The 20,222-nt window shown below is 48.6% G+C and overlaps 2 protein-coding genes across 2 annotated transcripts; both read right to left on the bottom strand.

Annotated features, from left to right (window-relative positions):
- Positions 1-628: 628 nt before the first annotated feature.
- On the bottom strand, positions 629-11,765 carry SELENOS (selenoprotein S). The gene is made up of 6 exons (XM_068143302.1): positions 11,626-11,765; positions 11,309-11,443; positions 8,909-9,015; positions 3,882-3,971; positions 3,705-3,783; positions 629-1,428 (listed from the first exon to the last, which is right to left on the bottom strand). Exons 1-6 carry the CDS (start codon positions 11,708-11,710, stop codon positions 1,349-1,351), a joined length of 576 nt encoding a protein of 191 aa, XP_067999403.1. The 5' UTR covers positions 11,711-11,765; the 3' UTR covers positions 629-1,348.
- A 215-nt stretch (positions 11,766-11,980) lies between these two features.
- SNRPA1 (small nuclear ribonucleoprotein polypeptide A') lies at positions 11,981-19,183 on the bottom strand. Its single transcript, XM_068143301.1, has 9 exons — positions 19,027-19,183; positions 18,259-18,406; positions 17,712-17,790; positions 17,315-17,361; positions 16,517-16,619; positions 15,914-15,993; positions 14,353-14,428; positions 12,724-12,817; positions 11,981-12,174 (listed from the first exon to the last, which is right to left on the bottom strand). Exons 1-9 carry the CDS (start codon positions 19,106-19,108, stop codon positions 12,116-12,118), a joined length of 768 nt encoding a protein of 255 aa, XP_067999402.1. The 5' UTR covers positions 19,109-19,183; the 3' UTR covers positions 11,981-12,115.
- Between the last annotated feature and the right edge of the window lie 1,039 nt (positions 19,184-20,222).

Raw genomic sequence — 20,222 nt, 5'->3', positions numbered from 1 at the left:
TGCACCTTGGCACCAAGCTGGGCTATGTGAGACAGCCATGCAGATATCGGTTCCTACTCTGAGACGCATTCAGAAGGGAGTAAGGCAAATTCCAATGGCCCTGAGGTGCAACTCTGACACTGTGCTCTGCACAGTGCTGCAGCCCACAACACAGATCCCAGCTTCTCTTCTCCCTTTTGAGTATCTTGCACTGTCTGAGTTGACCATGCCATGAATTCCCTCCTCACACTGTGCTTGTTGACAGTAATTTGTGAAGAAACTTGCTCTGCTGTTTTAGACCAAAGGCCTTTTCTTTCTTGATTCAAATACAGCTTGAGTGCCTAGCAACCAGTAAGGCAGTCTGTTCAAGCTCAGGATCACTTAACTGGGGTTTGGAAAGAGAACAGCTAGTTTACAAATGAAACTTGGTCTTAACCTGAAGGCTATTCTCCTAAATTCATGATGTAGAACACAGGACACTCAAATTAACTGTTAAAAGCCAAAAAGCTAACCCCCCCCCCCGCCTTTTGTTTATGGAGGTGGTCAAATGAAAATAATTTCATTTGATGCCTCATCTTACTTTATCCACATTTATTACACTAGAACACATGCCTTCTGGATCAGAAAGATGCTGTAGGAAACCACAAGATTATAAATACTATCATTTGTTTGCAGTTATATTTAATATTAATAGGCTTTTGTTTTTACAAAGCAGTTGAATTTGAAAGAAAAAAAGAGAAAAAAAAAAGGAATAGCAAGAACCCCCCCTTCTGCTGTCTAGCATCAGTAATCCTCACTGGTTTGGTACCATTTATAAGGAAAACATCATTCAAGGTAGCTTGTCACAGAGACTTTTCTGTAGTAACTGGCTTTCTGTGCAAAGATGTGGCATTTGTTCATCTGAACGTCTCTCCACCTAAAATTCAAGGCAGTAATATCCTTCTCCTTCCAACCAAGCAGTGAATCTGGTAACACCTGTCTGAGGTTGGTAAATATCCTCATTTTACCAAGCACAGGTAATTAAATTTGCCTGAGGCCAGTCATTTGCCTATCCAGCCACACAGCCCAGATCTCACCATCCCAGGGGATTCACCTCAGCTGCAGACTAACACTTCTTCTCTAGACAAGAGTGGAAAATTAACTGATTAGGCTGAAATTGTTTCTTTCTTCATCCTCTCTAAGAGGATCAGGTATTTTTGTCGTGTAGGACCAGCTTCCGAGTTACTATTTGGAGATGCCGTAAATCTGGTTTCAGGCTGATACCTGCACTAAGCCCAGTGCCAAAGGAGTCAGTGTGACATGCAAGCTGTAGGCAGACAGTGGGTAGGATTAAGCCTGCTAGTGCTGTGAGACACGAGGGTGGTTACCCTCATCCTCCTGCTGAGGGGCCTCGCCGGCCTGGTCTCCAGGAACAAGTGCCTCCTCCTTCTCCAGACAGGGGGTTGTAACCTGGAAGCACAGAGGAGAAATCCACCATGTGAGCATTCACCCTGGATATGCCTTTGCAGCACCAAAAATAAACCTCATGATGGTTTGCACCTTGTTTGTTCTTACTTCATAGGCAGCAATTTAAGAAAAAATGAAAGCAGAGAAAATATCCAGGCTCTAGATGGTTTATTTTCATAACAGAAGCAGTAAAAGCCATTGCACAACACTTGTGTTTTGATTTGATCAATTTGGATTAAATGAAATCAACATTAATTACCATTTAATTTCTCTAAGTCTGCACTAAAGCCTTTATGCTGCTCTGCAGAGCAAACAGAGCAGTAACAGTAACTCCCACAGTCAGCTTTGTAAGAGCATATCTGCTCTCCAGGAGACCTGATAGTCAGGGATTTAAAATAATCTTTTACCCCAGTCCTGCAAGGGATACTCTGAAGGTCAAAAGGTAAATCCCCTCATTACTACTGCAAGGTACTTTCCAAAGCATTTGAAAAGACAAATACATGCAGTCAGGCAACAGCTAGCTGAACAGACAGTTCAGTGTCCCAGTGCCACAGCTAGAGGTAACTGCACACTTGGACAGACACAGCCTGGCAAGCATCCTCAGTTTGTTCTGGATGAGGCAAAGAAAAATAAACCCCAAACCCACACAAGCTGCTAACCAAGCAGGTTTCAAAGCAACCTGCCCCACTGAAACTTCCAGCATCACTTCCATCTTTCAAGTCTGCTTTTCTGGTTTCTAGCTTAACTCAGCTGCTGAACAGTGCAGATAGTTCTTGCACTTATGCTGATGGTACTCAAGAGAAGATCACAGGCCTCTAATTCTGTAATCTGTTACTTAAGCAAAGACTTTGCGTGAGATGGAACTAGGAGAGCCAGGAGCTGGAACGGTGTCTCAAGCCAGCTGCCCTAATTCTGGTCCCTAGCACACCTATTACTCACCCATTTCTCATACCCGAGGATGGTGAAAAACCCCCACAGGAGCTATAGAAGACATCTGACAGTATCAGGCATTAGACTACACTCATATTAAACAACACAGAATGAATCAACCTGTTCCTTCAGAGGTTGTCAACAGGTGTCAGTAGAAATATTCAAAGCAGAAATTCTACCACTGAACTATTATTGAGGTTTAGTATGTTTCAATAAAGAACCTTCAGGTTTCATACATTTAATCATAGTATCATAGTATCAGTCAGGGTTGGAAGGGACCACAAGGATCATCTAGTTCCAACCCCCCTGCCATGGGCAGGGACACCCCACACTAGATCAGGCTGGCCAGAGCCTCATCCAGCCTGGGCTTAAACACCCCCAGGGATGGGGCCTCAACCACCTCCCTGGACAACCCATTCCAGGGTTTCACCACTCTCATGGTGAAGAACCTCCTCCTCACATCCAGCCTGAATCTCCCCACCTCCAGCTTCATTCCATTCCCCCTAGTCCTATCACTACCTGAGATCCTGAGCAGTCCTTCCCCAGCCTTCCTGTAGGCCCCCTTCAGATACTGGAAGGCCACAATGAGGTCACCTCGGAGCCTTCTCTTCTGCAGACTGAACAGCCCCAACTCCTTCAGTCTGTCCTCATAGGACTTACTCAGCACTGCACCCTAAGTGGGCTTCCTTTTTAGTCTGAGGCTGTCTAAATGATCAGCTCCACCATGGAAAGTTGTAAATACAAACATGATACCCAGGCATGCCACAGGCTGTTCGGCCAGCTGGGAGACACTAATCCCGACGTGGGGTATTTAAGGCTATAGAAAGAATTCATCCATCAAGATGATTTTGGTGTTTGACAGTGAATCTAATGCTAAGACCTTCCTGAGGCTTGCAAGAGCCGTTACCAGTTTATACATCTGCAGGATTTACATATTCAATAGGTCATTACTGTGAGATCTAACAAATAAGGTCATATTTGACATAATAAAGCCTTTCATCTGCCTGAACCTACATAATAAATTGTCCTCATCTAATTACTGCTACAGGTGACTGAAAGACAGACTAGTTAGGGCTTTTACAATAATGGGGGAGGGATCCCAGAAATACTGTAAGAATCTATAATTTGATTGACAAAAACCTCAGTAAACTATGGGAAATACACACCCAAGAACACTGTTTTTTTCCCAGGGAACACCACCACAGAGTTCCTGCTAGGTTCTGCAGGAAGTGCAAAGCAAGCCGCACTAGTCAGAGGCAAAGAGCTCATTTTTAAGGCACATTTTGTTTCTTCCAGATGGATAAATGCCCTGTTTCAAGCTCAGAGTTTCTTAAGGATCTCATACTTACCCCCTCCTCTCAAGGACTTTTTGGTTGGTTTAGATTTTGGGACCACTGATGAGGCGGAGGCACCAGATTCTACTTCTTGCTGTTCACAAAAGCAGAAGTTATTCAAAATGTAATCAACGTGGATTTCAGCTAATCTAATCACATAAACATCTGTAAACTGATAAACATAGTTGTTACCTGATTCAGTTTCAGGTTGCCTTTATAGCTTTTGCCTTCTTGCATACTTTCCCACATGGCTATCTTCTGCTTTCGCTTCTCCTCTTCAAGCTACGGAACAAATCCAGGACATGCAAGGCTAAGATTTCAGAACTAACAGAACCCTCAGTGCTACAGAAACAGCTACAAGAGGCTCATCAAAAAAACAAGGGATCCATCTTTATCTCCAAGCCCACAGAAACACTGACTGCTTCAAGTACCCATGTGTTCCCAACCACAAACCCATCACCCTTCCTCAATATATACTGCCTGTGCCTGCAGCTTCGCTTCACCACCTGATCCTTTCAAATGGTTTGAAAGTAAAGCAGAAGGGAGTGGCAAGCTTGCATCCTGAATTTATAAAAAGTACTGAGCAAAGGATACTGCATATGACAATAATGTAAGGCACAGTTGGAGGGGTCTACAGAAGAAAGCAAATTAACAGGACAGCCAGCTACATATTTACATCTCAACACACATTATCAACAGCCCTCCCAACTCTCCTCTGAAGCAATTTATCCACACAAACCAAATAAATTAATAGCTAAGACCAACTGCCACCTTCTTGACCTTCTTGTTGGGGACTCTCTCCTGGGGGGTACTGAGGGACCCATATGTCATCCCGACCCATCCCACAGGGAGGTCTGCTCCCTACCAGGGGCAGGGGTTAGGGACATTGCAACAAGAATCCCTAAATTAATCCAGCCCTCTGACTATTACCCTCTGCTGGTAATACAGGCTGGAAGTGATGAGATTGACAGGAGGGGCAGCAAGGCGATTAAGAAGGAGTTCAGGGCCCTTGGACAATTGATAGATGGGACAGGAGCTCAAGTGGTGTTCTGCTCAGTTCCCTCAGTGTCAGGGGTGTACACTGAGAGGAATGGGAGGACCCACACCGTCAACAATTGGCTCAGGGAATGGTGCCAGAGGCAGAACTTTGGGTTCTACGACCATGGGGCAACTTTCACTGCACCTGACCTGCTGGGTCCTGATGGGGTGCATCTATCTAGAAGGGGTAAGAGAGTCCTGGCACTGGAGTTGGCAGGGCTCATTAGGAGGGCTTTAAACTAGGTCTGAAGGGGGTGGGTGAGGCAATCGGTCCCTCTGCAGAGGTAAGAGTAGGGCACAAGGTAGGGTCAGTTGAGAAGTCAGGAGCACAGCTGCGATGCATGCACACCAATGCACGCAGCCTGGGCAACAAGCAAGAGGAGTTGGAGGTCCTAATCCATCAGGGTGACTATGATGTAGTCGCCATCTCAGAAACTTGGTGGGACAGCACCCACGATTGGAGTGCTACACTGGGGGGTTACAGGCTCTTTAGGAGAGACAGGCGAGGGAGAAGAGGAGGAGGGGTGGCTCTGTATATTAGAGAGTCACTCTCTGCCACACAACTTGAGGTGGAAGATGAGGGAGTTGAGAGCCTGTGGGTCAAAATCAGAGGACAGCCTAACAAGTCTGACATCCTGATTGGAATCTGTTACAGACCACCCAACCAGGATGAGGCGGCTGATGAGTTGTTCTACAAGCAACTGGAGGCTGTCTCAAGATCATCAGATCTTGTCCTTGTTGGCGACTTCAACCTGCCAGATATCTGCTGGGAACTTAATTCAGCAGGGAGGAGGCAGTCCAGAAGATTCCTGGAGCGAATGGAGGACTGCTTCCTGACACAGCTGTTAAGCGAGCCTACCAGGGGACAGGCTCTGCTTGACCTGCTGTTCTCCAATAGGGAAGGGCTGGCGGGAGACGTGATCGTGGGAGGCTGCCTAGGGTGCAGTGACCACGAGATAGTGAAGGTTTCAATATGCAGGGAGCTAGGGAGGAGCACCAACAGAACCTTCACCTTGGACTGCAGGAGGGCGAACTTCAGCCTATTTAAGAAACTTGTCTGCAAAGTCCCCTGGGCACCAGCCCTCATGAACCAAGGGGTTCAGTAGGGTTGGACCTACTTCAAACAGGAGCTCTTGAAGGCACAGGAACTGGCAGTTCCCAGGTGCCGGAAGGCAAGCTGGCAGGGAAGGCAACCGGCCTGGATGAGCAAGCAGCTCCTGGAGGAGGTAAGGGGAAAGAAGAGGCTGTATCACCTTTGGAAGGAGGGGAAGGCTTCTCCAGGTATGTTCAAGGAAGCTGTTAGATTATATAGGAATAAAATTAGGGAGGCTAAGGCCCAGCTGGAACTGAAGCTGAACACCACAGTCAAAGACAATAAAAAGCATTTTTATAAATATATTAACAATAAGAAGAAGGGCAGGAAGAACCTGAACTCCCTTTTGGACCTGGAGGGGAACACGGTGACTGAAGACGAGGAGAAGGCTGAGGTCCTGAACACCTTCTTTGCCTCAATGTTTAACAGCAAGGCAGGAGGAGTTCAGGACGAGTGGCCTCCGGAGCTGGGCGATGGGGTTGGGGAGCAGAGTGGTGCCCCGGAAATCCATGAGCAATTAGTTTGGGACCTGCTGAGCCACTTGGACACTCACAAGTCCATGGGACCGGATGGGATCCATCCTAGGGTGCTGAGAGAGCTGGCAGATGTGCTAGCTAGGCCACTCTCCATCATTTTCCTCCAGCCCTGGCTCACCAGAGAGGTCCCAGGTGACTGAAACTGGCCAACGTGGTCCCCATCCACAAGAAGGGTCGGATGGAGGAACCTGGAAACTCCAGGCCAGTCAGCCTGACCTCAGTGCCAGGGAAAGTGATGGAGCAGATTATCCTGGCGGCAATAACTGCGCACCAGAAGGATGGCCAAGGGCTCAGGTCCAGCCAACATGGATTTAGGAAGGGCAGGTCCTGCCTCTCCAACCTGATCTCCTTCTATGATCAGGTGACCCGTCTGGTGGATGTGGGGAGGCTGTGGATGTGGTCTGCCTGGACTTCACCAAGGCCTTTGACACCGTCCCCCACAGCAAACTGCTGGCTAAGCTGTCAGCCCGTGGCTTGGACCACTACACTCTGTGCTGGGTTAGGAACTGGCTGGAGGCTGAGCCCAGAGAGTGGTAGTGAACGGTGCCACATCCAGCTGGCAGCCAGGCACTAGTGGCGTCCCCCAGGGATCAGTGCTGGGCCCTGTCCTCTTCAACATCTTCATCGATGATCTGGATGAGGGGGTCGAGTCAGTCATCAGCAAGTTTGCAGATGACACCAAGTTAGGAGCAGATGTTGGTCAGTTAGAGGGTAGAAAGGCTCTGCAGAGGGACCTCGACCGACTGGACAGATGGGCAGAGGCCAATGGGATGGCATTCAACAAGTCCAAGTGCCGAGTGCTGCACTTTGGCTACGGCAATCCCATGCAGAGCTATAGGCTGGGGTCGGAGTGGCTGAGAGCTCCCAAACAGAGAGGGACCTGGGGGTGCTGATCGACAGCCACCTGAATATGAGCCAGCAGTGTGCCCAGGTGGCCAAGAGGGCCAATGGCATCCTGGCCTGCATCAGGAATAGTGTGGCCAGGAGGAGCAGGGAGGTCATTGTGCCCCTGTACTCTGCACTGGTTAGGCCGCACCTTGAGTCCTGTGTCCAGTTCTGGGCCCCTCAGTTTAAGAAGGACATCGAAACACTTGAACGTGTCCAGAGAAGGGCAACAAGGCTGGGGAGAGGCCTTGAGCACAGCCCTATGAGGAGAGGCTGAGGGAGCTGGGATTGTTTAGCCTGGAGAAGAGGAGGTTCAGGGGTGACCTCATTGCTCTCTACAACTACCTGAAGGGTGGTTGTAGCCAGGACGGGGTTGGCCTCTTCTCCCAGGCAACCAGCACCAGAACAAGAGGACACAGTCTCAAGCTGTGCCAGGGGAGGTTTAGACTCGAGGTGAGGAGGAAGTTCTTCACTGAGCGAGTCATTCATCATTGGATGTGCTGCCCAGGGAGGTGGTTGAGTCATCGACCCTGGAGGCGTTCAAGGGGAGATTGGACTTGGTGCCATGGTCTAGGCATGGGGTCTGTGTTGATAGGTTGGACTCGATGATCCTCCAGGTCCTTTCCAACCTAAGTGATACTGTGATACTGTGACAAATAGAAAGGACACAAGGTAGCTACTCCATCCAGTCCAAGGCAGCAAAGCTCCCTGAGTCTGAGCACACCAGGCCCCCACTTTCTCCATAGCGGCTACTTTCTTCCACAATACAACTTTTTGTTTGTAACTGCCCATATTTCTTAAGGCATCAGCCACAAACTCTGGTCTTAATGTAGGTGACAGCAAAAGTAAAGCCAGAAGAAGAGCTGGGATTAGCGAGCAATATTCTTGCTCTGCTGATCACATTCACTTTTCCATGCTGCCCCACACAGCAAGACGCTATTGCTCATTATGTGGTGCTGAGACACTGGCCCAGGCTGCCCAGAGAGGTGGGAGCTGCCCCATGGCTGGAACCATTCCAGCTCAGGTTTGTTTGAGGCTCTGAGCAACCGGCTCTAGTTGCAGATATCTGGGCTGTCTGCAGGGTGGGGTTGGACCAGATGACCTTTAAAGGTCCCTAACAACCCAAACCATTCTCTCCAGCTGGACATCAAACCACTCTATTACAGCAATGCTAAACTACATCATTAAGAACTTGTATTTCCCTTTTAAGAACAGGAAGTGCATGGAAAGTACAGTTAATCCAAACACCAGTAAATGCCCTCCAGACTCCCATCAAATTTTAGTGGTACAGATTTACCTGCAAAAGAAAAATAAAAGCTCAGGCCCACAGTGTCCTACACAGAATTTGTTGCAGAGAAGCAAGGGCCACAGAGATTAATTACTTCAGGAAGGAGCAGACTACTACACGTACCCATGATTCTCATCAACAAACAGCCTCAAGCCATCAGGTCAGCAGAGCATGCAAGTATGTGCTCACATGGCTGGGAGTCCATTGTGATACCTACTCCCTGTCACTGCTGCTTTGGTCAAAAGTGGTCCAGGTAAAGCAGAATTCCTGCAGAAAGACTAAGTCTCCTGTTCTTCTGGTATCTAGCATGGAATGAACCCTTCTGGGAAGGGCTAGATGACAAATTTATGAGTTCAAGAAAGAAATGCTCTCTGGTTACCTGTCTTTGTTTTTCTTTGTATCTTTCTGCTTGTGCATTCAGCTCCTCCTGCATCCTGAGGCGAGCTGCTGCCAAAGCTTCCTGTCTTCTTACCACCACATCAGGTTCTGGGAAATTGGGAAAGAGTTTGCAAAGATATTCAAAAGAATTCTAGATGGTGTCTGCAAATAACTGTACCAAGGAAAGGCTGAGGTATCTCCCTGAGGCTGTTCTGCAGAAAAACACAGGATCTCAGCACGGCGGGGCTTGGGACCTCTGAGGATCATCTACAGCCAAAGCAAGGTCAGCCAGGGCAGCTTGCCCAGGATCACAATGTCCAGGTAGGTTTGGAATCTCTCCAGAGGAGACTCCACAGCCTCTCTGGGCAGCCTGTGCTGGGGATCCAGCACCCACACAGCAAAGAAGGTTTTACCTCCTGCTCAGATGGAACTTCTTGTGTTCCAGTTTGTGCCTGTTGCCTCTTGTTCTGCCACTGGGCACCACTGACGTGAGTCTGGGCCCATCCTCTTACCCTCTGCCCCTTAGTTATTAGTAAGCATTGATCAGATCCCCTCTGGGGCTGCTCTTCTCCAAGCTCAACAGCCCCAGGTCTCTCAGCCTTTCCTCCTCACAGAGACACTCCAGTTGCCCCCAGCATCTTTGCAGCCTCTGCTGGACTCTCTCCAGTAGTTCCTTGTGTCTCTTGAACTGAAAAATCACAGCTGAAGTTCAGTTTCTAGGTAAACCTTTACAGCCATTTATATACTGGTTTAATTTCCATAGCATTTTACTGTTTCTTGAGCAATTACTTTAATGGGATCTGAGTAAGGCCACTAACATAACAAACCCATCAAAGATTAAAATTCACACTTGTAGGATACTTGCTTCTATTTCTGAAGGATTTGTTTGATACAAATAACCTCAGAAACATCACCTGTGCTTCACAGGAACTCCATTTTGACCCAGGGAACTTCTCTTATGCAGAAGCATGAGGCAATGAACCCACATTCACTCCTACTGCTCCTGGCAACTGCTCCTGCTCATCTCATGCGAGCAGATGTAACACACTCCACTGCTTGCAAATAGCACACAGAGCTCAGGGGAAAGTGGCAGCATCAGAAAACCTACACTGAGTCACCACATTTCTTCACCACGGACTTTTAGAAGAAGTCAAAAGAAAAACTATCCACACAAAGGCAAATATTGCCCCTTCTTTTTTTTTCTCCCAGGAGCTGATGCATCTCCCCATTTTTTTGTCTCCTTACACGTTTGCCACCATCCAGTGACAAGTAAGTGCAAGAAAATGCAGTGCTTACAGTAATTTCATTTCACAGGCAATTCTGGCAATTGAATCAAGATTTAATTAGCATTACAAAAGAACACCAGTAGGACAAGACCACATGAGTAATATTTTCTGGGGCCCCATGTATTGCCATGCCAACACACCAAAGGAATTGGTGCCAAGCACTTATTGTTTTGGCAGAGACCTGAGCACAGGCTGTACTTCACAGCAGCAGATCTCCAAAGGAGGCAGGATTGTGACTGTGTAAGATTTACAGCCTGTACCATGCTTGGGAAGATAACACAGAGGAGAGGTAGTTACACCCCAAATGTACACAATCCTGACAAAGCAGGAACCGTGAAGGAATAACTGAAAAATGGGATGATAAATGTTAATAAAAAAATTAATAATAAGCAAAATATTTCCCCCTCCAGTATTTAGATGTTGACACTTGGGGTTTGTTTGGTAAGTCTAGAAGTCATTTGTGGGTTGACCACAACTCCATTTAACCACCACTCTCTCAGCTCCTGCACTGTCACAGACCAGCCATTCCCTTGCTCAGCAGTGCCCCAGATTCTTCACTCCCAATCACATTACCTTGGGACACAATCCTCGACCCCTCAAAAACACTTCTTGGGGTCCAACTTTTCCCTGGTGATCTCTCCAGTAATACAATCTATATGTTTTCATGGCTCTAACAGTTATCCTGGATGCATCGACAAGGTGAAAGGTAACTGTTTCAAAGTGAAAGAGGGCAATCTTAGAATGCGAGGGTGGTGAGGCACCAGAACAGGTTGCCCAAAGAGGCTGTGGATGCCCCTTCCCTGGAACTGTTCAAGGCCAGGTTGGATGGGGCTTCGAGCAAGCTGGTCTAGGAGAAGGTGTCTCTGTCCACAGCAGGGGGAGTTGGAACTGGATGATCTCTAAGGTCCCTTCCAACCCAAGCCACTCTGATGCAATCACTCACGATTAAAATCCCTCAGAACTGAATCTCTTTTGGGTTGTTACTAAATATAAGACCCAGGGTGTGTGGATCTGAGCAGCTGTCAGACATGCCAGCCGTCAGGCACTAGCAAGAACCAAGAAGATACATGAACACCACCCTGAATAGTTCTAGACACAAGGAAAGGTTCGCTCACCCACAGCTGCGTCAGCGGCTCCCGGCTGGCTGCTCGGCCTGCTCGCCAGGCTCTGGGAGATCTTCTGGATGAGAAGATAGATGGCGACACCGGCCAGGAGGATGTACCAGCCATAGTTGGACAGCAGGGAGCCCACTGCGACGGAGACAAGCCGCAGGTGAGCACTGAGCGCGGGAGAAGGAGCCCATCCAGCCCAGAGGCGAGAAGGGGGAAGGCCACGCCCGGGCAGGACCTGGCTCGGCTACTCTCCTCCGTCCCGCAGTCTCCGCACGCCCCCCTCAGCCCCAAGACCCCACTGCGGCTCGGCGGCCCCTCACCCGTGTGGTGCAGCACCTCGAGGCCCCCGCGGCCCAGCGACGCCGGCCCGGGGCCCGCCGCGGCCCCTTCGCCCCCCAGCTCCATCGCCCGCCGCCGCCTCACGCCGGCACCAATCACCGCCCTCCTCCACCTCGGGGTCAGAGAACCAATCAGGAAGCGAGGTTCTCCTCCGCACGCCACTGGCGATGTGGCAGGGAGGCGGGGAACACCATGGCTCTACCAGCCAATGAGAGAGGAGGGGCGCAGGCAACCTATCAGCGGCAACTTCCCCTCCTGCCCCCACGTCCCGTTCCTTCCGCGCTGCCGCTCCTCCTGCCCCGCTCCCGGCCCCGGAAAGGTACGCGGCACCACGGCTGGAAAAAGAAAACTTCCATTTATTGAACGCCGAAATGTGCAGGGACAGGGGCCGGATGGCGGCTGCCCGCGGTGGGGCTGGCTGGAGCCCCCGGGCAGGACCGGACTCTGGGGGAGAAGCGCTGGGCCCGGGGCCTAGGAGCCGTTGGGAACCGTGTCTTCTTCCATCTCCTCTTCAGCGTCCTCCGAGGGGCCTGAACAGAGCACGTCAGAGTTTTAGGGCAATTACAGCAAACGTAGTTTTTTTTACCCACAGGGCCAAAGTTAATTCACGATCCTTGGAGGAGGAGCTGCCATAACATGGAACTCTTGTCAAAAAAGCCCTCCAAAAGAAACACCCACATGGTACCAAAACCTGGCAATCACTGCCAGTCTGCAGCCAAGATTCATCCATACGGAGACCTCTCAGACATGCACCAATGCTCAGAGTCCAGATACACTTTGTCATTAACCTCCTGTTTCTAAATAACTGGCATGGACTGTTTGGAGATGGCCAACAGCATTTAAGGCACCTTGCTCTTGAAAAATCCACCAAGCTGTCTTGAGCTGCACTCCAGAGGCCAGGCCTCCAATGACCCACACAGCCTTATGGATGTGGTCCACAGTCGCTCTGAGTTACGCTCACTTGAAACAGTTTTCTCAACAACCTCTTTGTTCCTTTCTTCCTTCGAGTACTTAAAGCATTTAGAAGCAATTAGGAGATTCTGTTTGGGAAACAAAGATCATAGAAATAAAAAACCAACCTGATTTTCTTTCTCTGCCAGGAATCTGACCAGCCTGTAGCAAGCCTTTCAGTCGCTCTACTTCAGCCAAAGTTGTGGCATTTGCTATAGCACTCTAAAAAAGACAAAAGAACACAATGAAGTTTAGAATTTAGAATAAACCATTTAGAATAAACCAAACCAGGTTGGAAGAGACCTTCAAGATCATTGTGTCCAACCCATCAACCAATCCAACCCACCCAAACAGCTAACCCATGGCACCAAGCACCCCGTCAAGTCTCCTCCTGAGCACCTCCAATGACGGCGACTCCACCACCTCCCCAGGCAGCCCGTTCCAATGGGCAATCACTCTCTCTGTGTAGAACTTCTTCCTAACATCCAACCTGAACCTCCCCTGGCGCAGCCTGAGACTGTGTCCTCTTGTTCTGGTGCTGGCTGCCTGGGAGAAGAGACCATCATCTGCCTGTCTACAACCTCCCTTCAGGTAGTTGTAGAGAGCAATAAGGTCACCCCTGAGTCTCCTCTTCTCCAGGCTAAGCAACCCCAGCTCCCTCAGCCTCTCCTCATAGGGCTGTGTTCCAAACCCCTCCCCAGCTTTGTTGCCCTTCTCTGGACACACTCCAGCAAGTCAACATCCTTCCTAAACTGAGGGGCCCAGAACTGGACACAGGACTCGAGGTGTGGCCTAACCAGTGCAGTGTACAGGGGCAGAATGACCTCCCTGCTCCTGCTGGCCACACTGTTCCTGATGCAGGCCAGGATGCCATTGGCCCTCCTGGCTGCCTGGGCACACTGCAGGCTCATGTTCAGCCTGCCATCAACCAGTACCCCCAGGTCCCTCTCTGCCTGGCCGCTCTTCAGCCACTCTGACCCCAGCCTGTAGCACTGCATGGGGTTGTTGTGGCCAATGTGCAGAACCCGGCACTTGGATGTGTTCAATCTCCTGCCCTTGGACTCTGCCCATCTGTGCAGCCTGTTGTCTCTCTGCAGAGCCTCTCTACCCTCCAGCAGATCAACTCCTGCCCCCAGCTTGGTATCATCAGCAAATTTACTGATGAAGGACTCAATGCCCTCATCCAGATCATCAATAAAGATGTTAAAGAGGATGGGGCCCGGCACTGATCCTTGGGGCACACCACTAGTGACTGGCTGCCAGCTGGCTGTGGCACCATTCACCACCACTCTCTGGGCTCAGCCTCCAGCCAGTTCCTAACCCAGCTCAGAGTGCTGCTGTCCAAGCCAGGGGCTGACAGCTTGGCCAGGAGTTTGCTGTGGGGGATGCTGTTTCCCATACAGTACAGCAGTCTGTTTAGAATAAACATCAGAACAAGAGTTTTTTCTCCAGTTAAGTGACACTAAGATCTATAGAAAATTCTACAAAACTCCACAAATCACAACGCACAATCCTGCTTCCCCCCTTATTAAACAAGCTGCTCAAGAAAGAACTCGAAGATCTGAGAAACTTTTCACTTAAGTTCTCAAACCCCAAGTATGTTCTAAAAAGAGAAACAGCACCTAAACCAAAGTTAGGGCACACTGTTCTACTCATCTGAACAGAATCAGGGGTTGCCAGAAGGAAAGAAATGTTTTAGTTCAGGTCCTCGACTGCTTTTCTCCTCTACTTGTGTCCATGTGTGCTGTCTGACATACCTTAATTGCCTCAACATCCCCTGGGGAGGGCCCAGTTTTCTTTTTGTCAGCTGGCAGCCCAGCACCTGGAGTGAAGCTTCAAAGGAAAATAAAGGTCCATTACACCCTCTGAACAGCATGTGCTTCTCTACTTCCAAACTAGGTTTGGAAGCATTTCATTCAATCAAGTGTAGTATCTTATCTTTGTTAACAAACTGATACAGTGAAGAACTGCCTCCTTCAGAAACACCAGCATCTTGTCTGAGCTGCCCCATCACCCCCCCAGCCTTTTCATCTCCTCATAAAGAGGGGCAGACCTTAGCTTGAGAAATTAAGCTGTTGACCAAAGCTGGTCAATTTGGATGCTGTTGAACACTCAGATATGAGTTGCCATTACAAAAGCAGGGTGGATAAACACAGAGCAACTGAAACCGAGTTTTCCGTTCTCGAATGTCTAATATAATATTACAATAGGCTCTATAAAGGCCTACTCCAGACTGGATGCAATTTTAACATTCAAAAGAAAGCAGCTTTCTTAAAGCTGCTGCTTGAAGAAAAGAAAAATCTGTAGTCTCTAGAAATGGCTGCTATTCATTAATCATCTGGGAAGAATTTCCTGGGCTGACCCAATATCAGCACTGCAGCTATGGAAATGTCTTCTTCAGGGCTGTTTATTGAGTTATTTACTTCAATCACCCACTTGTTCTGTCACAGACCTGAGCCCCTTTCCACTCATGAATTGGACCCAGGATCCATCTATTATACTTTTAAATGCTGAAATATGTTCAAGGTGGGGTTTTATTAAACCATGAATTTGAAAATGCTGTTGCTATACATGGTCCAAATTCTGATTTCCAAACAGGTTGACTGAAGATGAAGCAAAACATATGAGGTACCATTAACCTATGACATTCCAAGTACCATTGGAACAGGCTGCCCAGAGAGGTGGCAGATGCCCCATCCCTGGGACCACTCACGGGTCAGGTTGGACGGGCCTCTGAGCAACCTGCTCTAGTTGCCTATGTTCCAGCTCATGGAAAAGTGGGATGGCCTAGATGGCATTTAAAGGTCCCTTCCAAACCAAAACAGTCTATAATTTTAAAAATTAAACTAAACAAAAGACATATTTGTAATAGCACAGCTGAAGATTTTCATTTGCACTTCTCCTAACTACAGCAGATTTTACAGTTCATATTCCCTGGCAAAACAAAATATTTTAGTTACAAATCATCTAGGGGAAAAAAACACCCCCTCCCCCCCCAAAAAAAGGCAAAACAACAACGAGAAAAAACAACCCAAAATAAACAGCAGTCGCCTCTCTGCAGTTAAATAACAAAAAGAAACAATCAAATCGAAGTTTCCTGCTTGCTGACTTAAATCAATCCACCCCAAACAAATATTTTCTGAGATGTGTTCACCACCATCCAAAAACTGGGCTGCTTGGACACAGGGCCCTTCTGGGTACCAGAGCTTTCAAGGCATCTTGCCAGCCCCCGATGTTTCATCTGACTGCCTAATCCCACAGAGAATGGTGTTTCTGAAGGAGGGTGCCAGCGTAAATTTGGTTTAATCTTTATCTTACGTTTTTGTTCTCCTGGCAATATCCTTTGCAAGCTGTGCACCCCGTTTGCCCTTGAACATTTTCTCTGCCTCCTGTCGCTCCTACAGCGATACCACACACACAAAGTTAAGTGAAGAACATTGCATTTTGCAAATGTCTTTGCAAAGAAAGACACTTGGGCTCATCTGCATCAGTCAACATTGGTTTGTGGAGAACAGGTTTATCAACAAGCATATAAGCATTGTCCAAACACTCAAACTCAGGACATATCAAACTGTTGCTCTTAAGAGTATGAACCCTTTCCCACACTCCGGTGAAACCAGAGGGCTCTGCCACCATTGTTCATTCCTTTCTCTAGGTCTTTCCACCAATGCCAGAGGGCCAGAAAAGAAACAGACCAAACCAAAGTAGTAAAACTTAATTAAATATAATTAAGCAGACCATATCCATAAAAGAATGAAACCATGAAAGAAAACAAAGAGAGTGTTTTAGAGAGACTTGTAATACATAGCTTCAATAAAATTTACAACTAAGGCAAAACACTCAGTTAATGCTCAGTTTTCAAGGATGTCAGGGGAAAAAAAAAAGGAAAGAAATTCATCTAACCAGAAGAGAGAGACTTACTTTAAGTTTCACCTTCTGAAAATCCAGCACTCTGACCTGAGGAACTTTGTGGATTACATACAATCTGTAATGTTTCTTGTTTGTTACAGGATTCCTTAAAATGCTATAAAGTAAATAAAAGTTTAGAAAGAGGCTCCTAATACAAACTATATTGAAATACATAGATACACTTATATTGAAGTACACTGGTATACTTAGAAAGCTTTCATGTGCCTTCTGCTGTGACAGACAAGTCAGTCTCATGACTGTTTTGTGATATTGTGGAAGCTACAGTAAAAACCTGCCCTTTATTTTGTTAATTAAGCACATTTTATTTAAAAAGAACAACTTCAGAATGTATAAAAAACAACCAAACAAAAAACCCCACCAACCAACCAACACCTGACAAATAACTAAACTATCACGTTTCCTACCCGGACACTGACCAACTGAAACATCATGGGACAACTTCTTTCCTTTTTTTGTCCCACACATTACTGAAAATTCATTGTCTACACGTTTTCAAGTGTTTTGTAACAGTTTAATTAAACCTTTAGGGCTTAGGTTTTTACAGGTGAAGGTGATGCTAGTAGTGATATATTGGTTTATAGGAATGTCAGATCTCTCTGGTCTGCCAGTAATATAAAGCCTCACCCATTAAATACCAGCTATTTCTGAAGCACAATGGAAACACCATTTCACATTTCAGTGTTTAGGCTTAAAAACAAACACAGTTCACAAAAAGCAGAGCATCCCAAACCAAATAGCCAGACCGGTAGCACAGCTCAAAGAGCAGCTTTTCTTGTCAGGGTCACGTACCTCAGGTAAGTCAATGACTTAATAGTTGACAATGGATCCAGCTCACCCTATGTAATAGGAACACAGTAGGAAACTGTGAGTCCATTTTGTGGAAGATCAAACATTTCAAACCCAAGTACTGAACTCATGGCTATTTTAAAGATCACTTAACATCAACAACTGGGAATATTAGAATTACTTCAGTCTGTTTAACAGGAAACCCACTAACCCTTTGTGACTGCTGCTCCACTGCACGTGACATGCATTAAGACATGAGCACCAAAACCACCCCACACCACTGCAAAGAACCAACTATTACCCAGAGTGTGTGACACTACTCTCAGGGGAAAATGTAATTAGAAAGATATTCCACACAGCACTGAAGCTTGCTTAGATGCATCCTGCATTGACAGCTTACCAATTCTGCAATGTTGTTGTTGGTAAGGATGAGTTCTGTCAGGCTGGGCAGAGCCTGTTCAAGGTTTTCACCAATCCGGCTGAAAAACAGAACAAACCCCAAAGGTTTAACTTAGGCCAGAAATTAGCAATGGTGTAAAGCCAAAGAAACACTGTAACAGGGAGAATCTCCCAGTATGAGCCTGGCAGGTTTGGGCTAGCATCCCCCGAAACACTTTTTCAAGCTGGCAATAAATACCAGCCACTGCTGTTACCAGCTTTAGATGTGGTATGAGATTTACATCCAGTTACTTGCAGGCATACCCCTGTTTCCTTGTCTTTATAGGGATGATTACTGGAATCCAAAGTTATGGCCAAACCCCAAACTGCATCTCACTGTCCTGTCTGAAAAATGAAGATAGGCTTTTGCACTGAATGTGGCAGGAAACTTAAGTAAGACTTATACAGAGGCATAAAACAAACACTTCTCCACCTAGTAAGCACTGAAAGAAGCACCCACACTTCTCTCCCAAGAGCATTTTTCTTTGCCCCAGGGCAAAAGTCCTTACCAAATCCTATTATTATTCATCAGGAGAGTTTTTAGCCTTCTCAACAGAGGGAATCCATCCAGCTTACGAATCTCATTGTCTGAGAAATCAATAGCATCAAACTGGTCCAGAGTGGCACCCAAGTTCTCAATAACAGGGATTTTATAGCCTGGGGAGAGAATATGAGACAGGAATGAGATGGTGCTCACAGGACCACAGAACAAACGACAGAGGGCACAGGGGGTGTATCTGGATGGACTGAGACTAGGGATAAATCTCAGTCAAAACACCTCTGGGACGACTCTTCTCCACATCCTCTCAGACCAAACTCTGCCCCCCAAAGCCAAATACTCCCACAGCTTTTTCAAAGTGTCATTTCCCCTCTCTCAACTAACACCCTAAACCCTTTCCTGCATGTGTCCTCTCAGCTCAAAGCTGTGTTTTTGGCCTTCCTCGTGCACCTTATGCCCACCACTGCAGGTTCCTCCGACATTTCCCCCACATTCCTGTCCCATCCCACTCCTTCAAGCTCCCCTCACACTGGAGCCTCCTGAACAGCTCCCCAAACTCCCGGCCACTGCAGACTCCTCCAGCGACCTCCTCCCGATTTCTTCCGGCCTGTTGCAAACCCTCCTCCCGTTGCAGGCCCCAGGTCCCACCAAAAGTCCCCCCGAGCACCATCACGGCCTCCCCAAAGGCCTCAGCCCTTCCGCTTGCAGGCCCCTTCCCGGTACAGGCCGCACGGCTCCCCGCACGCTGTGAACCCCCCGCCCCGCCGAGCCCGCGCACCGCGCAGGTCGAGCTCTCTGTCCCGGACGGCGTTGGTGTACTGGGCCGCCTGCTCAATCAGCTCTGCCGTCAGCTTCACCATCCCGCCAGGCCGGACCCTACCGCGCCACCCGCTCGGCTCCCTCCTGCCACCAGGCCGTGCCGCCGCGCTCCAGGCCAGCCCGCCGAGCGCCGAGCCGTGACAGACCAGAGCTGCCGAGCGCCGAGACAGCGAGGGGCCGGCGCCGCAGATTCGGAAGCGCTTGGGTTGGAAAGGAGCTTTACAATCATCGAGTCCAATTGTCGACCCAGCACTGTCAGATCACCACTAAACCATGTCCCTCAGCGCCACATCTACATGGCTTTTAAATCCCTCCAGGGATGGCGTGTCCACCACTGCCCTGGCCAGCCTGTTCCAGGGCTTGACAACCCTTTCAGGGCTCAAACTAAACCACCCCTGGCACAACTCGAGTCTGTTTCCTCTTCCCCTATCACTTGTTACTTGGGAGGAGAGATCAACTCCACCTTGCTACAAGGAGCTGTAGGATGTTCAACAATGCCAAGTGCTAAGTCCTGCATTTGGGTCACAACAACCCCATGCACGCTCCGGGCTCGGGGCGGAGCGGCTGGAAACTGCCCGGCAGCAAAGGACCTGGGGGTGCTGTTTAACAGCTGGCTGCAGATGAGCCAGGGTGTGCTCAGGTGGCCAAGGCCAACAGCACCGCGTGGCCAGTAGGACTAAGGCAGTGATTGTACTCTGTCCTCAGCGCTGGTGAAACCACCCCTCGAATACTGGGCTCAGCTTTGGGCCCCTCGTATTCAAAAGCCACATAGATCTGGTGGCTTAGAGATACGGGTTTGTGGAGGAATGGACAGTCCTAGTTTAATGGTTGGACTTGATGATCTTAAAGGTGTTTCCCCATCCAGCGATTCAGCCATTCCTTTCAGAGAGGAGGCCATCTGATGGTCTCCTTTTCTCTAGACTAAACCTCAGTTCCCTTCAGCTTCTCCTCACAAGACCCTTCACCGGCTGGGCCCACTCCAGCACCTCAGTGTCCTTCTTGGAGAGAGGGGCCCAAAACTTAGCACAGTATTCGGCGCTCGACTCTCTCCCACCCCGGCAGCCTCCGCTCCCCCACCGCCGCCGGGCTCCTCCCGCTCCGCTCCGCGCCGGGCCGGGCCCCCCCCCGCCGCTCCGCGGTGCCGGGCAGGCGCCA

The sequence above is a fragment of the Melanerpes formicivorus genome, unplaced genomic scaffold (genome assembly GCF_026170545.1).
Source record: "Melanerpes formicivorus ecotype bairdi unplaced genomic scaffold, bMelFor1.0.p_v2 SCAF_10, whole genome shotgun sequence".
Taxonomy (NCBI): Eukaryota; Metazoa; Chordata; class Aves; order Piciformes; family Picidae; genus Melanerpes; species Melanerpes formicivorus.
This window is presented reverse-complemented; position numbering and strand designations above follow the sequence as displayed.